The sequence below is a fragment of the Trachurus trachurus genome (assembly GCF_905171665.1).
Source record: "Trachurus trachurus genome assembly, chromosome: 24".
Classification (NCBI taxonomy): domain Eukaryota; kingdom Metazoa; phylum Chordata; class Actinopteri; order Carangiformes; family Carangidae; genus Trachurus; species Trachurus trachurus.
Genome location: NC_139910.1, coordinates 358,448 through 384,106, shown reverse-complemented (window position 1 = coordinate 384,106; position 25,659 = coordinate 358,448). Strand labels below are relative to the sequence as shown.

Below are 25,659 nucleotides of genomic sequence, written 5' to 3'. Positions count from 1 at the left end.
GCCACAGAGACTTTATTAGATACTTCAGGTGTTAGATGGGTCCAACAGGTGCAGACAGGAAATAGAAAATCCTTCACATGTTGGAAGACTGGAGTCTAACAGAGACCGAGCGGCTCTAGACGTCCCGCTGCGTCGGGACGGCTTCTGATTGGTTACAGTGAGGTGTGTGAGGGGGGGCGGGGGGTGAGGGGGTGAGGGGGTGAGGGGGGGTCAGGGGTCAGAGGTCAGAGGTCACAGTTCACTTCTGCTCGGGCATGAGGTCGTCGATGCTGTCGCCCCCCTCCAGGCGCTTCTCCATGGCGACCAGCAGGTTGACGCCGTCCACCACCATCTGCACCAGCTCCACCTCGGAGAAGCCCAGGCGGTCGGCGTTGGAGATGTCGAACACGCCGCCGACGGCCGCCGTGTCCACGCCGCCTACACACACACACAGGAAGTGATGTCACCACGGACACACAGGAAGTGATGTCACCATAACTAAATCTGGTGCAACCATCTTTTCATTTTTTTCTGTCATTGTTTTCCTTTATTGTTAATTTAACTGTCTTTTATTTTTTGATTTTATTTTAATCTATTTCACTTAACGTAAATTGTTATGCTGTCATAATTGTAAATGTATTGTTGATGTTGTAGCGAATGTGAGCTGGAAAAGCTGAAATGTTGTTGTTATTGTTACAACTTGAAATAAAGCTTTGAAAAAAAAAAAAAAAAAAAAATCTTTTCATTTTTTCCTTTAAATGATTAATGTAATTGCACACTGTCCCTTATTAAACTCCACTGTCTGTCTCTATCTATCTATCTATCTATCCATCTATCTATCTATCTATCTATCTATCTATCTCTTTCTATCTGTCCATCCCCCTCTCTCTGTCTTTCTTTATTTCTTTCTATCTACCCCGTTCTTTCTTTCGATCTATCTAACCCTATCTGTCTTTTACCTTTCTTTCTTTCTTTCTTTCTTTCTTTCTTTCTTTCTCCCCCCCTGTCTATCTATCTATCTATCTATCCATCCATCTATCTCTTTCTATCTGTCCATCCCCCTCTCTCTGTCTTTCTCTCTTTCTTTATTTCTTTCCATCTACCCCGTTTCTTTGTCTTTTTACTTCTTTCTTTCTTTCTATCTAACCCTATCTGTCTTTTACCTTTCTTTCTTTCTCTATCTATCTCTTCTGTGCTGTTTATTTATTCATTTTTAATCATATCTGATCTTTACATCTGGTTGTTTTAATCTTCCGTGACATGTTATCTGTTGTCGTCCATCGGTGGATTGTCTCTCTGTCTACCTGTCTGTTTCTCTGTCTCTCTGTCCATCTGTCCATCTCTCCATCTCTCTGTCCGTGTGTTTACCTGTCTACCTCTCTCTCTGTCTGTCTCTCTGTCCCTCTGTCCCTCTCTCCATCTCTCTGTCCGTGTGTTTACCTGTTCCTCTCTTCTGCAGCCTCAGCCTCTTGAGGATTTCTCCAAACTTCTCGTGTTTGCTGACGTTGGGCAGTTTGACGTGGACGCCGGCTCTCAGCCCCGTGCCCAGGTTGGAGGGACAGGTGAGGACGTAGCCCAGGTGCTCGTTCCACATGAACTCATGACTTCGCTCCTTGAACAAGCCCTCGATCTGGGATGGAGACAGGTGAGTTAAAGGGATAGTTCACCCAAAATTCAAATGTCACTCATTATAAAGGTAGGCTACTTTATTGGTCACATATACAGCTAGTACAGTGAAATTCTTTCTCTGCATTTAACCCTGAGGAGCAGTGGGCAGCCACGGTGCAGCGCCCGGGGACCAACTCCAGATTATGAGCCAGTGCCTTTGGTCAGGGGTGCTGACTGGAGGATCAGGCTAGCTGGCATGTTTTTAGTGGTGGGGGAAACCGGAGCACCCGGAGGAAACCCACGCAGACACGGGGAGAACATGCAAACTCCACACAGAAAGGACCTGGGCGGCCGGGGATTCGAACCCAGGACCTTCTTGCTGTGAGGCAACAGTGCTAACCACTGTGCCACCGTGCCTCCCCCTCATGTGGACTAAGGGCTGGGAGAAGTTTCAGAGTCCTCCGTGGCTTCTCTGAGTTACAGCGGGGCTCCGTGCAGCACTGCATGTCCATATGATGGTTGAGAACAGAGCTCACTTTTCTTCGTCCAAAAAGACACAACAAAAAACATCCAGATACCTCCATGCTGCTCGTCTGTAATGTCCCTCTGGTATTGAAGCCCCGACATGAGAAATTGTCCCTAAAAAAATTAAATAAGTCTATATTTCAAGCTTGTTTGTAGTGGAAGCTCCTCTTCCTGGTTCGTCCAAATCTTGTGAGATTTGGACGTCAATGCAAATCGCACGATTTGCGCTATTTAATTTTTTTCAGAAAAATTTCTCATTTCAGGGCTTCAATACAAGAGGGACATTACAGACGAGTAGAGAAAGAAGAAGACCGCACACTAGTTTTTGCTCCCGTGACAATTTATTGTCACACACCAAGTGGTAACGTTTCGGGCATCTCATCTTCATCAGACATGTCTGGTCTGTCTGGTCTTCTTCTTTCTCTACCTGTATCTCCTTTTGTGGACCTGCATCTAGTCTCACGTTTTTGGGATGTGCGTGTTTTTGTTCTTACTACATTACATACGAGCAGCATGGAGGTATCTGGATGTTTTTTGGTGTGTCTTTTTGTTACGAAGACAGTTGGTATCCATTTGCAACCGTCATATGGACATGCACTGCTACGCCGAGACCCCCTGTAACTCAGAGAAGCCACGGAGGACTCTGAAACTTCTCCCAGCCCTTAGTCCACATGAGGGGGAGGAGATGATGCAGATGTGCTGCAGATGTAGATCAGGTTCGGGTTAGGCTGACCTTGGTGAGTCCGGTGCAGAAGCGGTTGAAGACCTCCTTCATGTTGCCCCCCTTCTGCATGCTGATGACACGCAGGTGGTCCTCCTCGTTGACCCAGACCAGGAAGGTCTTGTTGTCGTTGTGCCTGCAGGAGAACAGCAGCCAGGGGTTAATCCAGATGTTTCATGTTTTCATGTTTGGTCGTGTGCTGGTGGGTCGGAGTGCGTGTTGCGTTCACTCAGAGATGGACAGAGTACTCCACCCCAGTACTTGAGTAAGAGTACAAATACTACTGGTCAACATTTACTCCGTTACAAGTAAAAGTATCTCAGTCCACATGTTACTGCAGTAAGAGTACAAAAGTACTTGCTTTTAAAGGTACTTTAAGTCAAAGTCAGAGTAAATGTCTTATTCTCCACATCAATGAATGACTCTAATAGTTTGTAAATGAATGTAAGGAGCTTTTAACTCTTGTTAGTGAGAATGAACTCTTTGAAAGCAGCTGCACTGATGTGCTGCTTTTAGGGGTTAGGGTTTCCTTCTCTGACAAACACAGCTTGTGTCCAATAGGATTTTAGAAAAAGACCTGAAAGTAACCAGTACTTTTCAGCCTTCCTACTAATTAACTCCAGTAAAAGTACTAATATTTGTCTTGGAAATGTATTCAAGTAGAGTAATAAGTACCAAAGTAATCTAATACTCCAGTAAAGTACAAATCCTCTGGATATGTACTTAAGTACAGTACTCAAGTAACTTTACTCCGTTACTGTCCACCACTGTGTTGACTGACCAGATGCCGCGGCCGTCGGGCCAGTCGCGGGCCATGCCGGACGCCAGCAGCAGCGGGGACACGGGCTTGTCGAACAGGAAGTGGTCGTCGATCAGCTGCTGCTGCTCCTCCTCCGTCATGTTCTTCAGAGCGTAGTACTTCCCCTTCAGGTCTCCGTCCAGGACGTCCAGACCTAAAGGACACAGGTCAGAACCAGGACACAGGACAGTTTGTTGTTGTTCCCACTCCAGGGAAGGCTAAGTGTGTCAAAGCTTAAAGCAGAAGTAAGGTGAATGTTTGTGTTAATCTAAGTCTTAAATAGTTGTATCTTCAGACAGCAATCACTTCTATAGAGTGTTTGGTCTGAAACATGAACAAAAATGTGGTGACGTAGGGACGAGGACCAATAGATCCATGACGAGGGCGGGGGCTGCTAACTCCATCGGCTGACAAGACGTTAGCCAAAACCACCGGATCACTTACTGAAGCTTTAAGCTTAAATTTTACTGTTCAATAAATGTTTGTTTAAACTTGAGACTTGTTATCATTGTGTCATTTTTTGATGTAAATTGAGGCAGCAAAAGCAGTATCGGCCCCAAAAATCGTCCCAAGAAAGTCAGCAGTCCATAATCGGTCATCGGCATCGGCCCTAAAAAACCTGTATCGGTTGATTCCTAGTTTCCATCACTCTGATGTCGACACGTCTGATAAAACACCTCATGAGAGGGAAACACTGTTTTGATGTGTGATATCTGAGAAGTTTCTTTATGCAGTAGCTACTTAGGTTTTACAGATTTTCTGGGAGAAATGGAAACTGATGGACCGGAGGGTTTAATCTGATCTGACGTCTGTTGTGTTTCCCTCCATCATCTGGACTCGACCTTCTGGACCGGTTGTCTCCATAGAACCGACCAGTCTCTCTGTTTTCTACTCAAACGTGTGTGTGTGTGTGTGTTGGGTTTTCCTTTATCAGAGGATACTTAGGTTTCCATACTCAAACTGGTTAATTCATCCTCCCTCTGTGCACGTCACTGTTTAACTCTGTTTAAAGTGGTACACAGGGATCATATTTTAAAAGCCAATCTGTCCTCCATACACCCGGATATCAGCTAGATATTATTATTACTGGTCGTGCTCAGGCCTGGGGAAATACTGGAGGGAGGTTTGTCAAACACTTTCTCAGGTGTTAAACATCAAATTAGAACCAATCCCTTTGACTCTTTCAGGGTCATGGGGGGGGGGGAGAAAAAGTTAACTATAGCAAAACAAAACACTTTATCCTTTGCCTCCCTTCTGGCTCCACGAGCAACAAGGATACTTTCCCTCCCACTCATGCTCAATGGCTGGAAGATATCATGTCCTGCCTCAAACTGGAGAAAATTAGACACTCACTTCAGCATTCAAAGAAGAAGTTCCAGAAGCTGTGGGGTCCCTTCCTAAAAGCATCCCAGAGCCTGTTAAGGCCCTTGAGTTATGCTGCTCACTTGTTACACATGTAACGGAGTAGATGTGTCCATATTAAATTATGGCAAAACAGTCGCAACAGCGCCACCTACTGACATAGCGGGGGGGGGGGGGGGGGGGGGGGGAACTACACAGAGGAGAGAGGATCTTGCTATGACTCTGATTGTCCCGACCGAGACTGTGTTGTCTTGTATTTTTATGTCATTTTCAAGAGGGTTTTATTGAAAACTATGCCTGAACTGTGTGAACTGTTTTTCTTTACATGTTCAGTTAAATGGCTCATTCCTTTACTAGCTTTGGATTTAGAGTGTCTGCCACATCTGAACTGTGTATTTACCTCATGATGAATGTTGAATGTGTTCTTCAGTTTGAAGCCATATAATGGATTATGTGGGGGGTTTAATGTATGTTTTATAGACACTATACGATCACTGTAATATATATTTTTTTGTTTGCTGAGCTGAGCGCAGAGGAGAGAGGATCTTGCTATGAGTCTAACCCATGCCGATGCCGTGTTGTCTGCTGTGTTGCAGGAGAATAAACCCCTTGTAATCCACCTGACTGTCGTCTGTCCTGTATGAAGCCACGGTGGTGTGGAGCTGCAGTAACAGAGAACAGTGACCTGTCACACACACTCTGTTCTTTTGGTTGAACAGTGATTATGACCAGTAATCTGGCAGCGACTTGGGACGGATTATTTTCTACATTGTTCTTTTTTTCTTTTTTTTATTCTTTATGTATTTTTATACATCTCTTCTGTGCATGGTGTGACTGATATGTACCCACACCCATCTCATGTCTCTGTAATGGTTGTCCAGCACCGCACATTTGTTATAATGAGAAAATGTTAATAAAAAGATCTTGAATGAAAACACGTGTGTGTTCAGACAGCAGGGGGCAGCAGAGTCACTGGTCTCTGGTCCAGTTCGGTCCAGTCCGGTCTGGTCCGGTTCAGTCTGGTCCAGTCTCATTTGCATGTGAAGGAGCTGAGCTGAGTGTGTGAGCTCGGCCTCATTAGGAGTCTCAGCAGGACGAGGCTCAGCTACAGTTACACAACCACTGAGGCATGATGGGAAACCTCCTCCTCTGCCTCAGTGGCTCTGTAGACGTCGTGTCCCTGAATGCACCACAGCCGTGTGTGTGTGTCTGTGTGTGTGTGTCTCTCTGTGTGTGTGTGTGTGTGTGTGTCTGCAGGTTGCGTACTTTCGATGGAGAGGTTCTCGATGGCGCGGCGTTCCCCGCGGCTGCAGTGCGGCGGCAGACAGAAACCACGGATACTCCGTCCTGTCCGGACCCGGGAGCTCAGGACGTAGTTCGGGTCCAGATCGTCTCCACCCTGCAACACACACACACGCAGACACACGCAGACACACACAGACAGATACACACACACACACGCAGACACACACACACACACACACACACACGCAGACACACACACACACACAGACAGACACACACACACAGACAGACACACACACACACACACACACGCAGACACACACACGCAGCAGAGGATCAGTGGGATTAATCCTCCAGCACCATGGACAGAGACACTTGTCCTGGACCGACCTGTCAGCTGACCTGATGCTCAGCAGGTTGCCATGGCACCGCACTGTTGTCATGGTGACTTGAGGCGTTTAACACTGGGGGGGGGGGGGGGGGGGGGGGGGGGTCTAACCCTCTAAACATAGGCTGTGTCCGAAATCACCCCCTACTCACTATATAGTGACCACGCCATTTTGTAGTGGTGTCTGAATGTTCAGTGATTATTAATGTTCACTATCTAGTGACTGAATCTATCCCATAATTCACCGCCAAATGTAGTGAACATCCCATGGTCACTAACCGGAGCAAGATATCCCATCATGCATTGCGGTCACGGATCGACGCCGTTACCACAGCGACCCAGAGCGACCGGTGTAGCTACCAAATAAATGCAGTAGTGACCGGTGTAGCTACCAAATAAATGCAGTAGTGACCGGTGTAGCTACCAAATAAATGCAGTAGTGACCGGTGTAGCTACCAAATAAATGCAAATAGTGACCGGTGTAGCTACCAAATAAATGCAGTAGTGACCGGTGTAGCTACCAAATAAATGCAGTAGTGACCGGTGTAGCTACCAAATAAATGCAGTAGTGACCGGTGTAGCTACCAAATAAATGAAGTAGTGACCGGTGTAGCTACCAAATAAATGCAGTAGTGACCGGTGTAGCTACCAAATAAATGCAGTAGTGACCGGTGTAGCTACCAAATAAATGAAGTAGTGACCGGTGTAGCTACCAAATAAATGAAGTAGTGACCGGTGTAGCTACCAAATAAATGCAAGTAGTGACCGGTGTAGCTACCAAATAAATGCAGTAGTGACCGGTGTAGCTACCAAATAAATGCAAGTAGTGACCGGTGAACGTTGTTTCAAACTATGTGGGTTTGCCTACAGAGTCAAGGTGGAAGTGTAGTTGTGGTATCTTCAGAGTTAAGGTGGAAGTGTAGTTGCGGTATCTTCAGAGTTAAGGTGGAAGTGTAGTTGTAGTTGCCTACAGAGTCAAGGTGGAAGTGTAGTTGTGGTATCTTCAGAGTTAAGGTGGAAGTGTAGTTGCGGTAGGCCTACCTGAAGGTTTTCAGCGTTGATGTCGGTCTTGTGCTTGTCTGAGGGTTTGTATCCTCCGTGGCGGTCCTCGATCACGGGGTCCAGCAGCTCTTTGAACACCTCGTACGTCTCCTCGTCCCCGGCAACGCAGCCCACCGTCATGATGAAGGGGTGACCTGCACACACACAAGATGGCCGACGGTGACTTCAGAGTCTAGATATGTAGATCTCCAGTCTGGAGCGTCGGACTGAGAGCTGAAGGTTCCTTTGTCTCCTTTGTCTCCGCTGCCTCTCTGGCTGAGGAGCTGATCACTGTCTCACTGCTGCTGATGGATGTTTATACTGATGCTTCAGACCGAGTGGAAATGAACGTCCCTATGGGACAATAAAGGCATTCTATCTATCTATCTATCTATCTATCTATCTATCTATCTATCTATCTATCTATCTCTTCTGTGCTGTTTATTCCTTAATTTTTTAATCATATTGTATCTTTACATCTGGTTGTTTTAATCTTCCGTGACATGTTATGTGTTGTCGTCCCTCGGTGGATTGTGTTTGCATGTTTTAGCCAGATCAACCCGGTTGGACGTGAGGATCAGTCTGCTGCTGCTCCGTCCTTCACTTCACTTCCTGTGGAGGAATTAACCTCATCTGATCTGATCTGATCTGATCTGAGATCCAATTACAGAGTTGATCATCAAGGAGCAGCTGCACGATGTCAAGGTGACAAACAACACGAGGGGGGGAGGAGCTTAGGGCCCCCGGGCGCTGCAGGTTCACACGCCACTGCTCACTGCTCTGGTTGTTACCAGGGATTTATCAGCTGCCATGTAAGGTACTTAAGGTGGAAATACTAAAGAGTTGAAATACTAAAGAGTTGAGGTGGAAATCCTGCAGAGTTAAGGTGGAAATCCTACAGAGTTAAGGTGGAAATAATACAGAGTTGAAATACTAAAGAGTTGAGGTGGAAATCCTACAGAGTTAAGGTGGAAATACTAAATAGTTGAAATACTAAAGAGTTGAGGTGGAAATCCTGCAGAGTTAAGGTGGAAATAGCTACTAAAGAGTTAAGGTGGAACTCCTGTAGAGTTAAAGTGGAAATACTACAGAGTTAAAGTGGAAATACTAAAGAGTTAAAGTGGAAATCCTGCAGAGTTAAGGTGGAACTCCTGCAGGAGGTGTAGTTGTGGTTGTGGTACCTGCAGTGGGGGGGTCTGAGGGGGGTCTGAGGGGGGTCTGGGGGGGTCAGAGGGTCTGGGGGTCTAGCGGTCTCTGGGGGTCTGGTCTTTACCTGGGTTGTCGACGCCGGTCTGGATGACGTCGTCCAGCGTGAAGCCGCTGGGCGTTTCCTTGTCTCTCAGGTTGTTGTACATGTCGGGCGTCAGCACCTTGGCCATGTGGTTGTTGTGCTGACTCAGGTCGGGGAACTCCTGCTCAGCCGAGTAGTTCATCTTCAGCTTGTTGTGGGTGTTTCCAAACGGCATGGTGGCGGCTGGCGAGGGCTGACCTGGGACCAGCAACACCAGGGTTAATGAATATGAATTTGAATGTATTTATTCAGGATCGCCCCTTTAAGATGAATCATCTCATTTTCGAGGGGGTCCTTCCACAAAAACATACAATGATACAAGGTCAGGTAAAGAAATAAAAGATTCACAAACGGCCAGATATCAGAATAATAGTCAACTTGTGAAATCTAAGTTTACAAATGGGAAAAATAAAGAAATAAATAAAATAATAATAATAAAAACTAAGTAAATAAATAATCAGATAAGAGAATCACACATGAACTGGGAACAGAGGCTCAACTGGAGCAGATTCAGGTTTTATTGAATGAATTGAATTTATATTTATTGAAGTGTCGTGCACCGGCCTATAAGGGCTTATACAAGACACATTATCATCATATTTAGACAACAAACTAAATCATCATTGAACTGACCCAATGATGAAGTCATTAAAGTTTCAGTTATTGAACCGTTTGACCTTAAAGTTTTATTATTATCATTATTAAACATATTATAGGCTATATGTTTTCTTGTTTTTATTGTTGTTAGTATTTATTGCTTAGGTTTTTAGGATGAATTATTATTATTATTATTATTATTAACATTATTTTAAATGCTGCTATGGGATGTATATATCTGGGAATGCCTCAAAAGGAAATGTCGTTGTATGATACAATGACAATAAAGCATCTTAATATTATGTTAAAGTTTTATTATCATTATATATATATAAGAGGTCATTTGTTCCTGCTGCAGTCGTTTTATATAACACTTGTTAAAATGTTTTTTGTGTTCATCTTTTTTGTGTCATTGTTGTGTGAGCTACTGGACTAACTTGAATTTCCCTGCTAGGGATGAATAAAGTATTCTCTATTCTATCTATCTATCTATCTATCTATCTATCTATCTATCTATCTATCTATCTATCTATCTATCGTTCTATCTATCTATCGTTCTATCTATCTATCTATCTATCTATCTATCTATCTATCTATCTATCTATCAGTTTGACCTTCATCCCTCAGTGTGACTGTGAACACAGGGACCAGGACCAGGACCAGATGTGCTGGTGTGATGCAGCAGCAGCGTGTTAACATGACACCGACGGATTGGGATTAAAAATGCTGAGTCATCATCATCATCATCATCCTCGTCTCGGTGGTTCTCATCGATCATTACTCAGCAGAAATAACTCAACCAGGTCTGACTGGACCTGGACCAGGACCTAGATCTGGACCAGGACCAGGACCTCAGTGCGTGTCTAACCCTCTAAACCGGGACAGGAGGTGATTATGGTCTGTCTGCGGGAGGCCGCGGCGGTGACGCAGCAGCGGGGGGAGGGGGGGGGGGGGGGGGGTTAACCCTTCACAGCGCGGTCACCTTCAGCTCGCTGCAGGGTTAGTTAACTGCACCGGACCAGGACCAGGACCAGGACCGGGACCGGCTCGGTCTGTGCGACCTCTACGACATTGAGCGGTGGTGATGGAGGCGCAGTGACGCAGCAGTGACGCAGCGGTGACGCAGCAGTGACGCAGCAGCCGCAGCGGCTCGTGCATCCTGCAGATTAAAGACCTTCAGCGGCGGCGGCGGAGGATTTAAGGTGGATTTAATTATTTATTTTAAGGTGGATTTATTAAAGGGCCCTTTGTTCCGACGACCTCACACACACACACACACACACACACACACCACAGCCGCGCAGCATCACACACACACACACACACACACAGTAACACCTGCAGACAGGACGGGCTGCAAGGTCGAGGGGGACAAAGGAGAGAGAGAGAGATGTTCTGTCTGCAGACTCCTTCTCTCTCTCTCTCTCTCTCTCTCTCTCTCTGTCTCTCAATTAGGCTAAATTTCTTTTTCAATAAGCTTTATTGGCAGGACTGTGATGTACAATATTGCCAAAGCGTCGGGGCAGCAGCACAAACACAACAACATCTCTCTCCTTCTCTCTTTGTTCTCTCCATCACTGCGCTGCAGACACATGAAGCATCAACCTGAGAGAAGCTGCGGAGCGGCGGCGGCCTCTGATTGGCTCCTACCTGTCGGCTCGGCTCGGCTCGGCTCGGGTCCGGTCTGGTCCGGGTCTGGTCTGGTCTGGTCTGTGATGTGGTCTGTGGTCTGGAGCGGGTCTGGTCTGGTCCGGTTCTGCTGCTGCTGCTGCGGATTAAAGCGGCTCGCAGCCTTTTATACCCGCCCCCCGCTCCTGATTGGCTCCTATTCTCAGTCCATTCATCCCATTGGTCCAGAGGCTCTGGAGGTCACGTGACGTCTCAGTCTCTCTCTCTCTCTCTCTCTCTCTCTCTCTCTCTCTCTCTCTCTCTCTCTCTGCTGACTCTGGACCGGGACTCTGCCGCAGTGCCGCTGAGCAACCAGCTGCTCTCTGGGCACGCAGTCTGTCTGCAGGACCAGGACCAGGACCAGGACCAGGACCAGGAGAAGAACCAGAACCATGAGCAACCAGCTGGTCTCTGCATGCTCACGCAGTCTGTCTGCAGGACCAGGACCAGGACCAGGACCAGGAGAAGAACCAGAACCATGAGCAACCAGCTGGTCTCTGCATGCTCACGCAGTCTGTCTGCAGGACCAGGACCAGGACCAGGACCAGGAGAAGAACCAGAACCAGGAGAAGAACCAGAACCATGAGCAACCAGCTGCTCATATCTACAGTCTGTCTGCAGGACCAGAACGAGGACCTGGACCAGGACCAGGAGAAGAACCAGAACCAGAACCAGGACCATGAGCAACCAGCTGCTCTCTGCATGCTCACACAGTCTGTCTGCAGGACCAGGACCAGGTGAGACCAGGACCAGGACCAGAACACATGTGAATGTGAAGGAAGTGAATGCAGCAGACTACTGTGAATCTGGTCCTGGTCCTGGTCCTGGTCCTATTTCTGGTCCTGGTCCTGGTCCTGGTTCTGGTCCTGATTCAGGTCCTGGTCCTGGTCCTGGTCCTATTTCTGGTCCTGGTCCTGGTTCTAGTTCTGGTCCTGGTCCTGGTCCTGGTCCTGGTCTTGGTTCTGGTCCTGGTCCTGGTCCTGGTCCTGGTCCTGGTCCTGCTCCTGGTTCTGGTCCTAGTTCTGGTCCTAGTTCTGGTCCTGGTCCTAGTTCTGGTCCTGGTTCTGGTCCTGGTCCTGGTCCTGGTCCTGGTCCTGGTCCTGGTCCTAGTTCTGGTCCTAGTTCTGGTCCTGGTCCTAGTTCTGGTCCTGGTTCTGGTCCTGGTCCTGGTCCTGGTCCTGGTCCTGGTCTTGGTCCTGGTCCTGGTCCTGGTCCTGGTCTTGGTTCTGGTCCTGATCTTCTAACCTTCATCACAATAAACACATGAACCGTGTGGAGCAGTTTGTGGTTTCTCCTTAAATAGTGAGTTAACGTTTCTATTGATGAGGAGTCAGGACTGAGTGATGATGTCACTGAGTGATGATGTCACTGAGTGATGATGATGTCACCGAGGCGGTGATGACGTCACCGAGGTGGTGGGGTTTGTCCCTGTCCCTCCGTGTTGCCGTAGCAGCCGTGAAGGTCGAGCTCGGTGTGTTACGTAATCTGGCTCCTGCTGGATTAAAACTCAGATCACTGAGGATCAGGAGGAGGAGGGGGCGGGGCCTCGGCTCGGCTGGCCACGCCCCCTCCTCCCGCTGTGATGTCACGTGCTGCTGGTGAAATAAAAAGGGGAGGGGGAGGGGGGTATTTATTTATCAGAGTCAGCTGAACATGAAACACTGAGGGAGAGAAACGGTTCTAGTCTCTATCTAGTGTCTGAATGTTTAGTGATTATTAATGTTGACGGTGGTGGTGAAGGTTTGACTGAGGGGAGGACACACAGAGATACGTTACAGACACTAATGTTCACTATCTAGTGACTGAATCTATCCCACAATTCACCGCCAAATGTAGTGTGTGAACATCCGATGGTCACTAACCGGAGCAAGATATCCCATCATGCATTGTGGCCACTGATGGCCGTTACCACAGCGGCCCAGAGCGACCGGTGTAGCTACCAAATAAATGCAGTAGTGACCGGTGTAGCTACCAAATAAATGCAGTAGTGACCGGTGTAGCTACCAAATAAATGCAGTAGTGCAGCAGCCTCAATAAATGTGTCCAGCTGCCAGAGTTGTCCGGTCGCGGCTTCCACAGACTCCCACAACAAACGTCAGAGCAAATTTGCTAACAAGCGTTATAAACTGACCACAGACTCTGGATAACGATGCTAATTTCTGTTAGCCCGTCTATGGTGTTTTACATTATACGTTAGCATTAAGCTAGCGGACTTTATGCTTAGTTGTGACACTGGCTGTGTGTGTTTTGAACGTTGTTTCAAACTATGTGGGTTTGATTGAACATCTTTGATGCTTAAATATATATATTACAACTTAATATATTGCTTTACTCCTCCTTTTATGTTGGTACCTATAAACCCATAGGTCTATGCTACACTGGCCGCTACGATGGCGGTCGGAACGTTTTAATTACGCAACGTAATACGTCATTAACTGTGCGGCGGAGTAGTGCCCTGGTTTATTGTGCAGCAGCGTCTACAGCCCCTCCCCCTCTGACAAGAAGAAGAAGAACAACAACAACTTTTTTTTTTTTTTTTTTTAATTGTGCGACACAGAAATTGCATACATACGTACATCAGTATACTACATCCATGGGAACAGAAAGAGAGACAATAAAGCAAACAAAAAAACACAACAAAAAACAAAAGACAGCCAGAGGCCTTTACAAGTCACTTACAGAAAATGTCTCCATAATAGAGTAGCTACGTTTTGGCGGCTTTCTTATTTGTTATGTCCTTGATTGTGGCAGCATAACAGTGCAGTTCATGTTTAAAGGGTAGTTACAATGTTCGGTTTTTTTTTGTTTTTGTGGATGTGAAATTTCCCCAAATTCAACATTAACTGACAGAAAAAGCAAAAGTCTTTGTCTTGGTTTTCATTCATAATAAATAAAGACATGTTTTTCCTGGAAACTGATCATTCTTCCTGTTTTCACTTGCACAAAGTGTTGAACATCATTCCAAAAAGTTTTACTGTAAGCACAATGATAAAATAAGTGCGAAATGGTTTCATCTTCATCTTCAAGTTCACAGAAATCACACACATAGTCAATGTCTAGTTTAAATCTTTCAAGGGTTTTCTTTGCAGGGTAGATTTGATGTAAGATTTGAAAAGAGACTTCTTTCACCTTGTTATTGAGACAGAATTTTTTTATTCCAGTTAATTTGACCTCTAGGCAGATTCCTTGGTTGTAAAGCAGCTTCTCAAAAATCTGTTGGAGCAGGATCTTTTTGTAATGTCTCGCTACTCCGCCCACAAAAATATCACAACAGCAACAGACGTGGTGATGTCATAGCAGTGACCTCAGAGTTACAACAGGAAGTGAAGAGTCTGTCTGTAGAGCTGCAGCGACTCAGTGACTCCTCTTCATTTATTCATGAGGGAGGGGGGGGGGAGGGGAGGGGGGTCCCCTGGTTGCCGTGGAAACCTTGCATCTCCCTGCTGTCAGTTTTGGGTGGTTCGCTCCACGGTGACGACATCATCACCCTACTCCGGCCTGCAGCCAATCACAGCCCAGCTCAGCCTCCCCCCCCCCCTCTCCCATTGGGGGTCAACGGAGCGCAGCCGCTCACGTGCAGCAGCAGCAGCAGCAGCAGCAGCAGCAGCAGCAGCAGCGAACGCCTCACGAGGACCCTGAACGCACCACAGACTCCAGATGTTGAGACCCGACAGCTGCAGCAGCGTCCAATCACATCGCTGAGAGGCGGCTGGGGGGGCGGGGCTTCTCTCTCTCTCAACCACTGTTTCATTTGACCTCATTAATGACGTGAATATTAATGAGGCGACTCTCCGTCAGCGTCTGGAGCTGAATGTTAAATAAAGTTTTGTGTGTTTGAACAAAGCCTGTTGGCGTTACCAGGCAACCAGCAGCCGGGCGCCATGACTGCTTTATTAATCAGGAGAAGGAAGGAAAGAAAGAGAGAGAAGGAAAGAAAGAAAGAGATAAAGAGAGAGAAAGGAAGGAAGAAAGAAAGAGAGAGAGAGTGAAAGAAAGGAAGAAATAGAGAGGGATAGAAAGAAAGGAAGAAAGAGAGAGAGAAAGAAAGAAAGAAAGAAAGAAAGAAAGGAAGAGAGAGAGAGAAAGAAAGAAAGAAAGAAAGAAAGGAAGGAAGAAAAGAGAGAGAATAGAAGAAAGAGAGAAAGGAAGAAAGAAAGAAAGAGAGTGAAAGAAAGGAAGAAAGAGAGAGAGAGAAAGAAAGAAAGACAGAAAGAAAGAAAAAGAAGGAAAGGAAGAAAGAGAGTGAAAGAAAGGAAGAAAGAGAGGAAGAAAGAAGGAGAGAAAGAAAGAAAGGAAGAGAGAGAGAGAAAGAAATAAAGGAAGAAAAGAGAGAGAATAGAAGAAAGAGAGAAAGGAAGAAAGAGAGTGAAAGAAAGGAAGAAAGAGAGGAAGAAAGAAGGAGAGAAAGAAAGAAAGAAAGAAAGAAAGAAAGAAAGAACAAAAAAGATCTATCTATCAGTTTGCCACAGCCTTCGTATGTGTAATAGTTTGAGTTTACATCCAAGGCTTCATGCAGGAGATAAATCTTCTTGGTCGAGGTTGAACAAGGAAGACGAGCTAGAGGTTTAGGTCTCATCTCCATGACAACAGGTTGGAGGTCATGAGGTCATCAGCCCACACACCCTTTGACCTCTGACCTCTGACAGTTAAAACTATTGGACTGCTCCTTTAATGTGTGTGTGTTTGTGCCTGTGTGTGTGCATGTGTGTGTGTGTGTGTGTGTGTGTGTGTGTGTGTGTGTGTGTGTGTGTGTGTGTGTGTGTGTGTGTGTGTGTGTGTGTGTGTGTGTGTGTGTGTGTGTGCTAACTGTTAACAGTTATGTAACAACTGATCCCTCACACAAACACACACACACACACACACACACACACATACACACACACACACACACACACACTCTCTCTCTGCAGCTTATTAACAGTCAGTTTGGATGTGTGTGTTTCCTCAGTAAAACACTAAACCTCTTCACAGGAAGAGGAGGAGGAGGAGGAGGAGGAGGAGGAGGGAGGAGGAGGAGGAAACAAGGAAGAGGTAGAGGAAGAGGAGGAGGAGGCGGAGGAGGTAAAGAGGAGGAAACAAGGAAGAGGATGAGGAGGAGGAGGAGGTAAAGAGGAGGAGGAAGAGGAGGGGGAGAGAGGAAACGAGGAAGAGGAGGAGGAGGAGGAGGAGGTAAAGAGGAGGAGGAAGAGGAGGGGGAGAGAGGAAACGAGGAAGAGGTAGAGGAAGAGGAGGAGAGAGGAGGAGGAGGTAAAGAGGAGGAAACAAGGAAGAGGAGGAGGAAGAGGAGGGGGAGAGAGGAAACGAGGAAGAGGAAGAAACAAGGAAGAGGTAGAGGAGGACAGAGGAAGAGGAGAGAGGAAACGAGAAAGAGGAGGAGGAGGAGGAAGAGGAGGAGAGAGGAGGAGGAGGAGGTAAAGAGGAGGAGATAGAGGAGGAGGAGGAGATAGAAGGAGGAGGAGGAGGAGGAGGTAAGGAGGAGGAGGAAGAGAAGGAGGAGGAAGAGGTAAAGAGGAGGAGGAGGAGAGAGGAGGAAGAGGAGGAGGAGGAGGAGGTAAAGAGGAAGAGGAAACAAGGAAGAGGAGGAGAGAGAAGGAGGTAAAAAGGAGGAAGGAGAGGTAAAGAGGAGGAGGAGGAAGAGGAGGGGGGGGTAGATGGAGTGAGCTGGTCTTGCAGCATCGGAGGCTCTGATTGGCTGTTATGTAACAGCATGTCACAGACTCCAGGTGCATTATGGGACATTGGGAAACAATCTTGATTAATCCCCGTCACCATGGAAACCACCAAACTGCCACTCACTGAGATTACTGATTCAGATTAGGCCCCGCCCCCTCCCTCCAGGCTGTGATGTCACCGGCAGGGCAGGCGTCTGATTGGCTGCTGGGGAAAATGTTACGTAATCCCCCGGGGGGGAGGGGGGAGGAGGGGCAGAACAAAAGGAAGGAGAAGGGGGAGAAGAAGGAGATAGAAGGAGGAGGAGGAGGAGGAGGAGGAGAGGAGGGGATGACAAGGGATGAGAGTGAAGGAAGGAAGGAAGGAAGGAAGGAAGGAAGGAAAGAAGGGAGGAAGAGAGTGAAGGAAGGAAGAGAGTGAAGGAAGGAAGGAAAGAAGGGAGGAAGAGAGTGAAGGAAGGAAGAGAGTGAAGGGAGGAAGGGAAGAAGGAAGGGAAGAAGGAAGGGAAGAAGGGAGGAAGAGAGTGAAGGAAGGAAGAGAGTGAAGGGAGGAAGGAGACAAAGGAGTAGAGAGGGTGAGGCAGGGGGGGGAGGGGGGAGGGGGGGGTCAGTAATCTGGGCCACTGAGGCCATGTGGCCGTCACCATGGCAACCGTCTCCCTGTAAGGGGTCAGCGGGGTGGAGGCCTCTGATTGGCTGCTGAGAACAGCTCAGTCATCACAGTCACAGTAGTAGTACTACAGTAGTACTACAGTAGTACTTCAGTACTAGTGGTATTATATTAATGTAGTAATGTGATGTAGTAATGTGATGTAGTAATATACTAATGTAGTAATGTAGTAATATTTTCATTTCATTCATGTTTTACATTCTACACATAGTTGAACATATTTACATAATGGAGCTGCATCGTCTCTATGAATGAGAAGCAGCAGGATGAAGAAGCTGCTCCTCTCTGTTACTATAGTTACACTGGCTTCAACACCTGTATTATACTCTGTTTCTAAATAAACCCTCTATGCTACGCTGCATTATGATGCTACGCTGCACTATGATGCTACGCTGCATTATGATGCTACGCTGCACTATGATGCTACGCTGCATTATGATGCTACGCTGCACTATGATGCTACGCTGCACTATGATGCTACGCTGCATTATGATGCTACGCTGCACTATGATGCTACGCTGCACTATGATGCTACGCTGCATTATGATGCTACGCTGCACTATGATGCTACGCTGCATTATGATGCTACGCTGCACTATGATGCTACGCTGCACTATGATGCTACGCTGCATTATGATGCTACGCTGCACTATGATGCTACGCTGCATTATGATGCTACGCTGCATTATGATGCTACGCTGCACTATGATGCTACGCTGCATTATGATGCTACGCTGCACTATGATGCTACGCTGCACTATGATGCTACGCTGCATTATGATGCTACGCTGCACTATGATGCTACGCTGCACTATGATGCTACGCTGCACTATGATGCTACGCTGCACTATGATGCTACGCTGCATTATGATGCTACGCTGCACTATGATGCTACGCTGCACTATGATGCTACGCTGCATTATGATGCTACGCTGCATCATGATGCTACGCTGCACTATGATGCTACGCTGCATTATGATGCCAGTGGGGAAAAATGTTTGGAGTGTTTTTATGTCTCAAAATAGACTAAATAAACATAATCTAAAGAAATTTTTTTTTAAATTATTTATTTTTGGAAGTTTTGGGGATTTGTTTCCTGTAGCAACATTGTACCATTACGGTTCATCATCTACTGTATTAGAAACACCGACCAGTCTCTGTAGACTTTCACCTTCACTGGCCTCATCCTCATCTTCCTCATCATCATCATAATAGCCTGATGTTTACTTTACTGCATCCAAAATCACATTTATTAAGGATAAAAAACTAAATTATGATGAATTATATGTTTTTGAACATTATATTTACACCTAAACACACACTACCATAGTCTCATAATGTAATATTGATTCCATAATGGTCGACTGTCGCCTCAAGGCAACACTGCAATTTTCTATAATGGTACGTTGTTGCTTTGGGGCAACAGGTGCATTTTAACAAGTTTCCATTATTTAATAAGTAAATAAATTGCATGGAACTATCAAAAATTAAACTTTACTAATCTATTAGTGTAAATATATTTTTTTCCAGATGAAAAAGGGCCAGGAAGTTACTGTATGTTTTCAGACTGTTTTAGTGGAGCAAAATGGCAAACCTGTTTCCTTTGAAAAAGTCTGCAAAAAAGGGTTTCAGTCAGTGTGGCTTCTTGAAAGTCATGTGATAAATTAAAGCATTGTTATTGGTTCTCTAAGGTCTCTTCTCTTTTTTAAAGTATTACAGCATTAAATGGGATGAATTGTGGAGATGTGAGAGGCCAAAAAGTGGTTTGTTGCCTGAGGGCAACATGGTACATAGAGGGTTAAAGATGATGAAACATAGTAGTGACATTCTAATGTAGTAATGTAATGTAGTAATGTGGTAATGTAGTAATGTAGTAATTTACTATTATAGTAATACACTAATGTACTAATGTAGTAATATACTATTATAGTACTGTAGTGCAGTAACTAGACTGAGTGGATCAGTTTGTCTCTGTCGCCCTCATGTGGACAAACAGAGACGTCACATACTGATCTACAGTGGGTACGGAAAGTATTCAGACCCCTTTACATTTTTCACTCTTTATTTCATTGCAGCCATTTGCTAAAATCAAAAAGGTTCAAGTTCCTAAGAGCACAGTGGACTCCAGAATCCTTAAATGGAAGAAGTTTGGGACGACCAGAACTCTTCCTAGACCTGGCCGTCCAGCCAAACTGAACAATGATGGGAGAAGAGCCTTGGTGAGAGAGGTAAAGAAGAACCCAAAGATCACTGTGGCTGAGCTCCAGAGATGCAGTGGGGAGATGGGAGTCAACTATCACTGCAGCCCTCCACCAGTCGGGGCTTTATGGCAGAGTGGCCCGACGGAAGCCTCTCCTCAGTGACAGACATATGAAAGCCCGCATAGAGTTTGCCAAAAAACACATGAAGGACTCCCAGACTATGAGAAATAGGATTCTCTGGTCTGATGAGACGAAGATTGAACTTTTTGGCATTAATTCTAAGCGGTATGTGTGGAGAAAACCAGGCACTGCTCATCACCTGCCCAGTACAAAGAGCTGCAGTGATAGTTGACTTTGTGTAACTTTCTCCCATCTCCCCACTGCATCTCTGGAGCTCAGCCACAGTGATCTTGGGGTTCTTCTTTACCTCTCTCACCAAGGCTCTTCTCCCACGATTGCTCAGTTTGGCTGGACGGCCAGGTCTAGGAAGAGTTCTGGTCGTCCCAGACTTCTTCCATTTAAGGATTATGGAGGCCACTGTGCTCTTAGGAACCTTGAGTGCTGCAGAAATTCTTTTGTAACCTCCAATGAAGGAGTAGAACCATCTCAAGGAGGATCAGAAGAAATGGACAGCATGCCAGTTAAATATGAGTGTCACAGCAAAGGGTCTGAATACTTAGAGACCATGTGATATTTCAGTTTTTCTTTTTTAATAAATTTGCAAAAATGTCTACATTTCTGTTTTTTTCTGTCAAGATGGGGTGCTGAGTGTACATTACTGAGAAATAAAATGAACCTTTTTGATTTTAGCAAATGGCTGCAATGAAATAAAGAGTGAAAAATTTAAAGGGGTCTGAATACTTTCCGTATCCACTGTAGTAATGTAATGTAGTAATATACTAATGTAGTAATCTAGTAATGTAGTAAATAGTAATGTAGTACTGTAGTGCAGTAACTAGACTCATGTGGACAAACAGAGACGTCACATCCTTTAACTGCCATAAATATTATTATTGTATGCTGTAATTTTATGTTGGCTTAATATTTTATTTAAAGCCTTTTATTTTATGCATATTTAATTTCTTTATAATACCTCAGCCTAAGAGGAAACTATTTATTTGTTTGTTTAATAACGGACTTGGTTTAATGTGGCACTTCAGTCCACGGAACTATTTTGTTGTAACACTCAAAGAAAGACGAAGAAGAAAGAGAAGAAGTTTGGCCTCATGGTGGACTGAACTCATTCCCTCAGGGGTGCAGCCAGCGAGGTATTTAATAGTCTTACTGTGTTATGCGTCCGTATACAGTATGTGAAACATGTTAATTGTGTGTTATGTGTGTTGGTTACACCCCGCCTTTCCGAAGCCCCGCCTTTCCGACAATAGACTTCCATTCATCGTAATAGCGGGGTTTTCTATTTTTTCTAAAGACCCCGCTACTCCGAAAAGCCTACTGGGGGAAACCCCCAGTGCTCAGTGCGCATTGATCCTTTTTTCCTTTTTGGGGTCAAACGGATCATGTGCATAATTAACTGCAAAACAAGCAAATACTTCATATTAATGATAATGTTCATTCTGCTTCTAGCCTGTCTAGCCTCTACCTGGTCTTTTTACTAAACTTAACCAACTCCTTTCTTCATTGCCTAAACCCGACCAAAGCATCTCCCTCAGTCAGCTGGCAGCACGAGCGGCGGCTGCAGCAGCCTCGCGCCCTGTGAGCTCAAGCCGGGTTCAGCCGCGCTCGAGCGGAGCGGGGGGGGAGAAAAAGAAAAAAAGTGTATTTCTTTTACTGTGTGGAGATCTCCAACAACGGAGTCGGGGAGAAAGCAAGTGGGACAGATCTGCCCAGTCCCTGAGCAGCGCACGTTTCACAGACAAGCCACAAAGCAGAATGTAAACAACGTCACGCGGTTCAGCACCTTGGACAGCTGCGGGGGGGGGGGGGGGGGGTTGTCGGAACAGCGGGGTGTCGAAGTGGAGGTGTGTCGGAATGGAGAGCTGTCCCCATGTGTGTTCTTAGTTCGACGGTGGTGGTCGAATAAAAAGCATCTGTAAAAACCAAGAGCTGCGTGGTCCGTGCCTTCCTGACGGGAGTGATACATCATGTCATTTCATTAAATCATTTCTACTGAATCATTATAATATACTTTATTGATCGGTCTGGGACAGCTGCCGTGTGTGTGTGTGTGTGTGTGTGTGTGTGTGTGTGTGTGTGTGTGTGTGTGTGTGTGTGTGTGTGTGTGTGTGTGTGTGTGTTTGTGTGTGTGTGTGCTAGGGATGTGCACGGTTACTCGGATATTCGGGTACCCGAGTAGACAATCTGCTAATCGGTTACGAATTAGTAACCGGGTAACCTAGGATTATTTAATTGTCGGCGATGCCGGGTGTATAGTCGCTCTGTTTCTCGTCTATTTCAGCCTTTACATCGACCCCACCGGTGTGTTTGTAACGTTAGCTTACCCAGAAGCCGAGCAGTCAAGCCTGTCCAATAGGGGACCCGTGTGCCGTCACATGACGGGCTAAACTCCAATGGGAAAACATGATCTGCCAAAGATCGTTTATTTACATCAAGATGGTTGCTCTGTTGCCGTGTGTGATCACTACTATCAGGAAATCTCCCGTAAATCCTAATAAATAATGCGTAAATAATGTATGCTTTTCATGCAAATTGAGACAACTAAATGTGCCTGAGATTAATGAGAACCTGTGTTTACTGCAGAAAACAAACTAAAACACACACAAAATTGTCTGTGAAACTCAAGTAAATGTCAGGATTGTCCATGCTTTACAACAGTGCCGCTTTGTGGTCGTCGTGAAATTGACGAACAGGAGTCTGACATGATTGACAGTTACAGTTTTGTGTTAAAAGAAGATGGCGAGTAAAAGTGCTGTGTGGGACCACTTTGATCTGGACAAAGGTGATACAAACAAGGTTGTATGTCGCATTTGTAACCTTAAACTGGCTTACAAACACTCAACGAGTTCTATGCGAAACCACTTGAGGTTCAAACATGTCGGACTCGGCACTCTGGGGGAGGCCTCGGGGCAGACCGTGACCACAAAGCAAACGGCTATCAGTTCCTTCACAGTCCCACTTGGGAGAAGATGTGATGCTGTGAGATCCAAAAGGATAACAGACCTAATCACCAACATGATAACTAAGGACATGTTGCCTCTGAGTTTTGTCGAGGGTGAGGGGTTTCGGAAATTGATGGAGTGCGTGGAGCCGGAGTATAAAGTCCCGTCACGAAAGACGGTGACTGCGAGGGTCGAAAGCACCTATGACACCATGGCATCAAACCTCAAGAGCCAGTTGATGAGGGCCGAGGCAGTCGCCATCACCACAGATGGCTGGACGGCTCTGACCACCGAGTCTTACATGACCATCACGTGCCACTACATCGCAGACGCAGATCGAAAGAAAATGTGTAGTGCTGTGCTGCAGACCCGGGCGATGGAGGAACGACACACGGCGGAAAATCTGGCTGGAGTCTTAACATCGGCTGCGGAGGAGTGGGGCCTGACAGGAAAAATCATGGCTTGTGTTCACGACAACGCCTCAAACATCACTGCGGCAAACCAGCACCTGCTTGAGTGGGAGTCCGTGCCCTGTTTCGCCCACACACTCCAGCTCGCTATCAATGATGGCTTTAAGGCGCAAGCGATGCATCACTTAATTGGTGCATGTAATCGACTGGTGAGTCACTTTCACCACAGCACCATTGCCACCACTGCTCTGAAAAAGAAGCAGGAACTTCAACAGCTTCCCTGCCACAAGTTGATTCAATCCTGTAAGACGCGCTGGAATTCCGTCAGTGATATGATGGAGCGGCTCCATGAGCAGCGGTGGGCGATCACAGCAGTCCTCTCTGACCGGACTGTCACCAAGCTAGCTGACGCCAGGACGCTGGAGCTGACAGACGCCAGCTGGTCAACGCTGGAGGATATCCTGCCCGTCCTGAAGTCACTCAAGACGGCCACTACGGCATTGTGCAGCGAGTCATGTGTCTCAGTGTCCATGGTCTACCCTGTGACCATGAGCCTTCTAAATAGGTAACAAATTGGGAGATAATATTATTTATATATTCGTATTTTAATGATTTAATAATAAGTTTAAGATGCTCATATGAGTTTATGACTGCAAAAAAAGTTATCCCCTCCGAGGCGCATTTATGCCTTTTTTTCAGTCATTATAGCCTTGCTTAGCCTACTGCTTTCATGTTTCTTCCACGTCCTCGCAGATAAAATAAACATAACTTAAGTTTGATGAAGTTGTAGAATCTAAAAATTATAGGATAGGCTCTATATAATATATATATATTAGGCTATATATACTTGTTTAGATTAAAGCGCTTTTATTTTTATTACTGTAGGCATCTCAAAGTCAAACAAGGGACAGGAGGGGACAGCGTCGATTCCGCCAAAGTGGCGGACTTCAAGCGGACCGTGGAGGCTTCCCTGCGGAAACGAGTACCACCAGCTCCGGGGATGGCTGGGAAGGTGGCCCTCCTTGCGTCCGCTCTCGACCCCCGTCACAAGAGCCTGCGCTTCCTCGATGCTGCTACGAGAGAGGCAGTGAGAAACAACCTCGTTTTAAAGTTGGCTGAAGCAAATGATGGTGGTGAGGCCGAGTCCGAGGAAGATGTGCCTCCCTGTCCAGTGAAAAAAAAGAAAGATGATGGCCTCAGCTCCTTCTTCGGCGAGGATTACGCAGAGCCAGCGACAACAGGGGTCGATGAGGTGTTACGGTACACCGCGGAGCCATGCATCCCCCTCACCAGCGACCCACTTGTGTGGTGGGACGAAAACCGTCATATTTATCCCAAGCTGGCCAAACTTGCCTTTAAGTACTTGTGTGTCCCAGCTACATCAGTTCCTGCAGAGAGAGTCTTCTCAGCTGCAGGACTGATCATCAGCAGACTAAGGAGTCGGCTCTCACCCGAGCATGTCGACATGCTGATCTCATTAAATAAAAATGAATAGGCTGGCATCACACACGCACAAACGCACACACACTTAGTTGTACACATGTTTGTACACTTTAATGTTAGATTATTGTTTTTTACACTTTAGAGTTTGTATACTGATGTTCATTCATTTAAACTGTGAAGTTGCATTAAAATAGCGTTTATAATTATTTGTTCGATGGTTTGACAATCGATTAATCCTTGATTTAGGCCTCAATTTAGGCTTTGATTGATTTACTGATTTATTTTTGCCATTACGTGACGGACTCAGGGAGCCTGGCTGCGCAAAGACGGAGGCTATAGTTCACGGCGCTTTTTTTTACATTTAAAAATGTATCTTGCACTTTGTAAAGGAAGATTAGATAAGAGTTCAAACTAATTGTTATTGCTTGCTTGCTTATAATAGGATGGCTGGTCTATTTGTTTTTGCTCGACTGTTGTGAGTCTGTTAAACAAACATTGAATTTATTGTTCAATAAATCAACTTACTTCGTTAATATGGTTTTTATGGACATTTCGATTTATTGGACACGTATTGTTTAAATAGAAATCATATAAAGTGTACACTTATTTGGGTTGTGCCGGTTTCTTCAGCTTTTAGATAAAGCGATCAAGATTCACTCACGTGCATCCACATAACCATCCACATTAAAATGCTGCGTTTTTTTTCTTTCGATTCTACAATGGGGTTTTTTTTATGTAGTAGTGAATCCAACCACACACCAGCTTCTATACATTTTTATTTTATTTGCTAGGACGTGGAAGAAACACGAAAGCATAAGCACCGCTAATTAATTAATTATTAAAAATAAATAAATCCCGGGGTATAATGCGCTCCGTCCAGAGGGGAAACTTTTTTTTCCCAGTCATAAACTCATATGTGCATCTTAAACTCCAATCTACTCTTATTAACCATCTGATATTTTGTC

At 45.8% G+C, this 25,659-nt stretch overlaps 3 protein-coding genes across 3 annotated transcripts in view; 2 read left to right on the top strand and 1 right to left on the bottom strand.

The window, feature by feature from the left end:
- Positions 1–238: 238 nt before the first annotated feature.
- LOC311007590 (creatine kinase B-type) lies at positions 239–9,134 on the bottom strand (the record flags this gene model as incomplete). The annotated part of the gene is made up of 7 exons (XM_084000834.1): positions 239–417; positions 1,420–1,609; positions 2,846–2,969; positions 3,615–3,786; positions 6,261–6,393; positions 7,669–7,823; positions 8,942–9,134. The coding sequence occupies 7 exons, from the start codon at positions 9,132–9,134 to the stop codon at positions 239–241; spliced, it is 1,146 nt and encodes a 381-aa protein (XP_083856960.1).
- Positions 9,135–15,800: 6,666 nt separating this feature from the next.
- Positions 15,801–25,659, top strand: part of LOC311007046 (activator of 90 kDa heat shock protein ATPase homolog 1-like) — a 119,864-nt gene continuing 110,005 nt past the window's right edge. Inside the window, exon 1 of the mRNA XM_084000128.1 lies at positions 15,801–15,814. The gene's annotated coding sequence lies outside the window, so the exon portion shown is untranslated. The remainder of the gene's footprint in view (positions 15,815–25,659) is intronic.
- Positions 22,826–24,871, top strand: LOC311007636 (E3 SUMO-protein ligase ZBED1-like). Its single transcript, XM_084000893.1, has 2 exons — positions 22,826–23,816; positions 24,137–24,871. Exons 1-2 carry the CDS (start codon positions 22,915–22,917, stop codon positions 24,744–24,746), a joined length of 1,512 nt encoding a protein of 503 aa, XP_083857019.1. The 5' UTR covers positions 22,826–22,914; the 3' UTR covers positions 24,747–24,871.